The sequence below is a fragment of the Pelodiscus sinensis genome, chromosome 1, assembly GCF_052426305.1.
Source record: "Pelodiscus sinensis isolate ZL-2025 chromosome 1, ASM5242630v1, whole genome shotgun sequence".
Lineage (NCBI taxonomy): Eukaryota > Metazoa > Chordata > Testudines > Trionychidae > Pelodiscus > Pelodiscus sinensis.
In genome coordinates this window covers 190678942-190684941 of record NC_143052.1, presented here as the reverse complement: position 1 = coordinate 190684941, position 6000 = coordinate 190678942, and the positions used below count along the sequence as shown (strand labels likewise).

At 45.7% G+C, this 6000-nt stretch overlaps 1 protein-coding gene across 2 annotated transcripts in view; it reads right to left on the bottom strand.

The window, feature by feature from the left end:
- Nucleotides 1-237: 237 nt before the first annotated feature.
- CHAF1B (chromatin assembly factor 1 subunit B) overlaps nucleotides 238-6000 on the bottom strand; it is a 31318-nt gene continuing 25555 nt past the window's right edge. For both annotated transcript variants that reach the window (XM_075911669.2, XM_075911679.2), the window contains exons 13-14: nucleotides 3434-3528; nucleotides 238-2490 (exon numbers count right to left, since the gene is read on the bottom strand). In XM_075911669.2, the coding sequence (XP_075767784.2) occupies nucleotides 2369-2490; nucleotides 3434-3528 (217 nt within the window). In that variant the 3' untranslated portion in view covers nucleotides 238-2368. The remainder of the gene's footprint in view (nucleotides 2491-3433; nucleotides 3529-6000) is intronic.

Below are 6000 nucleotides of genomic sequence, written 5' to 3'. Positions count from 1 at the left end.
TCCCCAAGTCAGCCGCTGCTGAAACTGACCAGCGGCTGAATCGGGGAAGCTGGGGGCAGAGCAGCTCCAATTGTCCGACTGCCCGGAGCACTTCCTGGTTCCAGATGGTGCCAGACCATCAGGAGTGCCGGACCACTGGAGTTTTACTGTAGTTGTTTCTCAGGCAGTCACAAGACAGGCAATAAGTAAATAACATTTAAAAAATATTAGTGAAACAACCAAAATGAGGGACCAGTATAAGTAGAAAAAAGTTTTAATATGAATTTGGAATTTTTGTAACTATGTACATTAACACTTCAAATGTTGAAAGTACAGACTTAATCATAAGAGATAAACTACCACTTAAACTCCTTTTTCAGATAAAGTCAATTGAAGGGCTCTTCACATATTTAATCACTTTCTTATATCCTTACTATACTTTAAAATAGTTTTTCCTGTGGGACGACAGAGTGATGTCATCACATCTCTCTATGTCCCATGGGAACATGCCCCACCCACCCCCAGGGCGCACGTGGAAGGCTGGGGCTGCCTATGGCCTCAGTCCTCCTCTTCCTAGCAGTGGAGGGAAAGCTGGGTTTGGGATGGCATGGCTCAGCTTGGGCCTGGGCCCTGCGCACGCCGCCGCCAAGCCACTGGAGTTAGTTAGGCCGTGGTAGGGAGAAGAGGGAGGGACAAGGGGGCCCAGGCGGGAGAAATGGGCCCTAGTGTGTGAAGGGGAGGGGGAAAGGAGAAGGGGCCTAGACTGGTACGGTCACAGCTTGGCCCTTCCTGGTGGCTGGGGGCAGAGCTGGGGTTGACTTTATGGAGGCTTGGGTGGGGGGAAGTGGGAGCGTGTGGAAGCCGCATGACCTCTCTGGGACTTGGGTGAGGGATGTGGGAGCCACAGTGCCTTGGGTGGGAGGAGGGGGGCGTGCAGGACCCGTGCAGAATCCCTGAAGAGAAGGGGGGCACATGGGAACTGCATGGCCTTGCCCCTTGCCAGAGGCGGGGGAACAGAGCTACACCCCTTTCCCCCTCCCTGCCATAGGGAGAGGGCCAGGAGCTGTGCCCCACCCACCCACCAACAGAGGGAGAAAGCCTGGCCCACCTCAGTCCCGCCCAACATAACCTCCCCTCCCCCTGCAGCCGGAGGGAGCTGGGCCAGCTTCAGTCCGGTCCACCTCCAGAGGTCAGAGGGGGAAGAGCCAGACCAGCCTCTGTCTTGCCCAACCAAACAGCATCTGGAGGGAGGGAGCCAGAACAGCTTCGGCCCCTTCCTGGTGGCTGGACAGGGAAAGATGGACCAACCCGCGACCCCCGGTGTCTGGAGTGGGGAAAGCCAGGACAGGGCTGCTATACCTTGACCTGGCCCTCCCCAGTGGCCAGAGAGAGAGCTGGGGCTGCCTACCCCGAGAAGGGAGCTGGCGAGCGCAGCGAGCACTGCCCCCTAGTTATCTTTTAAACAGTGAAGCTGTGTTACACAAAGTACTCCCTGTCCCCACCCCTCTCTAGCCTCTACCACCAGGGCTAGGCATTCAAAGGGAGCTACACAAAGATGATTAAGTGCTAAAACAACCAATTAAAACAAACTTTTTTTGTTAAGGGAGAAGGTATTGGACCAGGCTAGGAAAAAACCATATGTGTATTGCAATTCCTTGCTGTCCCCAGAAAATCTCATGCCTTCAATATTTTTTACACTGAGAATTAATTGATGAATCTGTTTCTATTGTTGAATGCCCATAACACATCTTTAAACAAAAATATTTTCACATCCTTGTACTTGAGTGTGTGACTTCTGTTTCAACTATATCAGTGATATCGCACTGCATTTTTAAATGTGGACCACAAACACTAAATATTCAATGAATGAAAGTTAAGAGTGTATATTTTGCAAATTGCTAAGCATAATTGTGCAATGTAGAAGTCAATTGCCTCAGAATCAGCTATTAGCCACATTAATACACTATGAAAACAGTCAAATCCTTAAAAATTGCACTCTTTGTAAGACACAGACTTGCTGGAAGAATTAGTACTTTAAAAAAATAATAAGATCATTATGAAGGAGACTCTTAGGTTGTCCTAACATTTCTATACCAATATTGCCTGAAAACACTATGCTTTATCATGTGGCTGACACTTTTTTGTTTAGAAAGTAGTCTTCAAAGGCTAATACAGCCATAATGAAAATAGTCAGAATTTAACTTTCCCACAGCTGCAATTTTTCAGAAACTGTCTTTTCTCTCCAGATACCTTTGTTCCACAGCACCTTATGTCAGGACACCTTAATACTCTATTTAGCTGCTGAAAATCTATCACTTGCAGACAGGAAATTTACATTCTGGTCTATTTGCATTGCCCCCAAACAGTGAGTTTTTTGAAATTTTGGACTTTAGTTGTTTGAATTACAGCTGGTTTGGTCTTCAGGCGATGCAGAGAAAGGAGTTTCATCAGTTCTGGGACGTTTCGATGCTGGGGGATTGTGCACAGGATCATCAGAGGGAGAAGGGATCTCTGAAAAATTGGGAAATAATGAAATCCACTTAGTTTCATTCCATGTTTATAATTTTTAATTGAAAAAAATGAAGACAGTCCTGGATACCAAAGTCCTTTATCCACTATACAGGTATCGTGCAGGAGCATATCAGTGAAAGCTGGTCTATGCAACCCATCAGGATGATGTGGAGATTAATACCTCTATGCCAACTCATACTGGGATGTTGAGACTGACTGCCAGGATTCTAATTAACATCAACTGGGTTGCTGACAACTAATATGGACATCTATCCATTAGCAACTGGATTGAGAACAATAACTCAATTTACATTGTCCAAAGTATCAGGTAACAGTAGCTTCCAATCCTGTGAGTTGGAGATGCAGGATTCTGAATTTGTCATTAATCCCTCTATATTCATGTTTAAACTAAGACTTACCCATTTACCAAACTATGGATGTTTAAAAAAAACCTGATTAAAAATGTAACTGTAACCATTAAAAATCGTTACATATGCTACAGGCTCTGCAGTATAAAGCTTTTATATAAAAAGTTTTATACTGCAGAGCCTGAAGTGCAGCAGGATCCTTGGGAGTGGAGCCGGCAGCTGGTGCACGCTGAGAGCGGGCTTATAAGCCCGCTCTCAGCTTGTATTAGCTCCTGGCTCTGCTTTCGGGGAGCCAGCTTTGCTGCAGATTCTGCGGTACAACTTTATACTGCAAAGCCCACAACGCAGGGTGACAGCCAGCTCCCCAGGAGTGAGAGCCGGAGTGTCACCATAATTGAAACCGATAAGCTTGTGCTTTTCAGTTAACTATTTAAATAGTTACATTTTTATATCCCTATACAAAACTAGACAAAGATCCATAGTGATGTGACAACAATCCATAATAATGTAATTTGGAACAGAATGGCTGGGCAGCAACGAATCTTATTATATGTTATGACCAGAAAATTGCTTACCATGTTGAATTGCTTCTGAGGAAGAATGTGTGGAGACTAGATTTGTATGTGTTGAGTTCGGAGTTTCTGTCTTCAGAGGAATCAAGTTTATTCTCCTTAAAAATAAACCAGAGATACAATTCAAGTGCCTTTGACGCCTCACTACCACAAATTATTCTTTAAAAGGTTCTGTATAATATAATTTAATTACTGATTTAATTAACTTCAGTTAACTAAAATCACATATACATTTTCCCTGGCTATCTACGATACAAGACTCTCAACAGAGTATTTTATTCTTAAAGACTGAAATATTTTAACAATGACTGGATTTACTTTCCTTGAATTAGAATGTGGATATAGAGCAACACAATGCTGGATTCTTGACTTCAAATCAAATTATATATATATGAAAGATAGAGAAATTTTTAAAATTAAAATTGGTGCTAAAACAAGGTTTCTACTCTGCCTCAAGAAAGTCTGAAGAATCTCTTATCTATACCTCTGCTGGACAGTTCTAACTTTGCCCAGTAATAGCACATGTCCTTCCAGAATCTGAGTTCAATAAAACTCAAACTTCAGAAAACCAGGAAATACAGAGTAAAGGTAAACACTTGTGTAACCTTAACTTTGCCCTGCTGGAACAACTTATAGCTACTGGTAATAATCCACATGCACTGCAGTTGCATTCATTGTGCAAGTACTGAATGGTGGAATGAGAAATGAGAGATGTCACTGGGTTTACCAATGGGTAAGGGAAAAGTGCAGATGGTATCCTTTAGTGGACTATCAGGCCTGGCCCTATACCCTTCTCACCCACCAACTAACTCTGTCCCTTCCTGTTTGGCTGTCCTCCCAGATAAGCCAAAGCACAATATTTTGTCCAGGTCCCTCTCCCCATCAACACCGTATGGGGGGGTGGAGACAATGTTTCAGATACAATCATGTGCCAGTGTACCCAGGTTTGCAACTGGACCTAGTCTCAGAATCCAAACTTTTTCCTAGGGTTGACCAGAGGATCCCTAGTTCTTCTGAGTCTCACCATAACTTTCAGAAAAGGAGCTGTATTCTGTGTACTGCGTGGGCTGTACACAGTACCTTCATGGTTCCAACCCACATAATCTCAGCAGATGCAGCACACAGCTCTATACATCAACCTGCAGCACAGCAAGCTCAAAGTAGGGATGTGAATGTGTAGCTATTGACACGATTAACTGATGAGCCTGGGCTCATTGGTCAAATCTAATGGTTACACGTAGCCCCCCTTGTATCAGAGGCAGCAAGGGGTGGAGCAGGCGGAAACTGGTACACATGGGAAGCCAGCTTTAAAACTGCCCTCCCTCTCCCTGGCTGTTGCCTCCCGCAGAGGCAGCAGCAGTGGGGGGAGGAGGGGAGGAAGCAGACGGGAGCTGGTGTACGTGAGAAGCTGGGTTTTAAGACAGCTCTCTGCATGTACCAGCTCCTGCGACACCACCTGCCCCCCGCATCTGATACAGAGGGCCTTAAAAGCTGGTTCCCCAAGAGCACCGGCTGTCTCCTGCTCCCCTGTGTGTAAATGTGTAATAGCTGAAATTTACAGTGGTTACATATTTACAAAATTAAACATGTTTTAATATCCCTAGCTCAAAGTAGTATGAAGTGGCCCATTTAGCCCAGCACAATGATCTCACATGAATAAGGTACCCCAAGAATATGAATATCACTTGAACTGACAGCTCTGAGACGTGTGAACTGGTTTATTCATGTCAGTGGGTGTTTCCATCATCCCTTCCCAGTGCTGCAGAGTTTCTAATGTGTGTCATCCCCAGCTCTTCAACCCAGTGTCAGCAGTGTGTTTAGTATTCTTGGTGCATGCCTGTTCAGAGTTCCCCACATTTTGGTTCGCAGAAAGTGAGTAAGGAGAAGGCTCTGGCCACACCAGTAAAGCAAGCCTGCTCCAGACCATGGCTCCTATCAGGGGATCCCCAGAGATGGGAAGAGGTCCTGAGATAATGATACACACATGTGGAGCAGGGACCCTCAGATCCCAAATCACCTGACAAGGGGGACAGGGAGAATGGCTTAGAGTCCTTCGCCAGAAAGGCAATGCCCCCAGAATCTGATTCAACATGAGGGACATATGGAGAGGGTCAACCCCCCAAAACACAGGTAGGGGTTCCTCTGATTCTGCAGCACACACAGAAGACAGGAAGCAGGGCTCAGACACCCCACACCTACCCCCCCTCACATGAGGGTTAACAGAGAAAAAGGATTCCATACCCCTAAGGATCAGGGCTCCTCAGATCTTGATGCACTCAATGGGGTTCAGACACCATGGGAGGAAGGCCCCCTAGAAACCAGTTTCATAGGGGAGGATAAGGATCCTCCCAAGATCCTAGTACACATAATGATGTGGAGAATGTGGGGCTAACAGGCATCTCTGTCCGTTCTCACACTAGGCCCCTTACCATTCACTCCACGTATCCCTCATCAGCTACCCCAAATCTTTCACCTCCTCACCTTCCACTCCCATTTACCTCCCCCCTTCGTTGATGCAAACCTAAACTCTTCTCACCATTCTCCTCCATGCACTCTCCCCAGCAAGCATT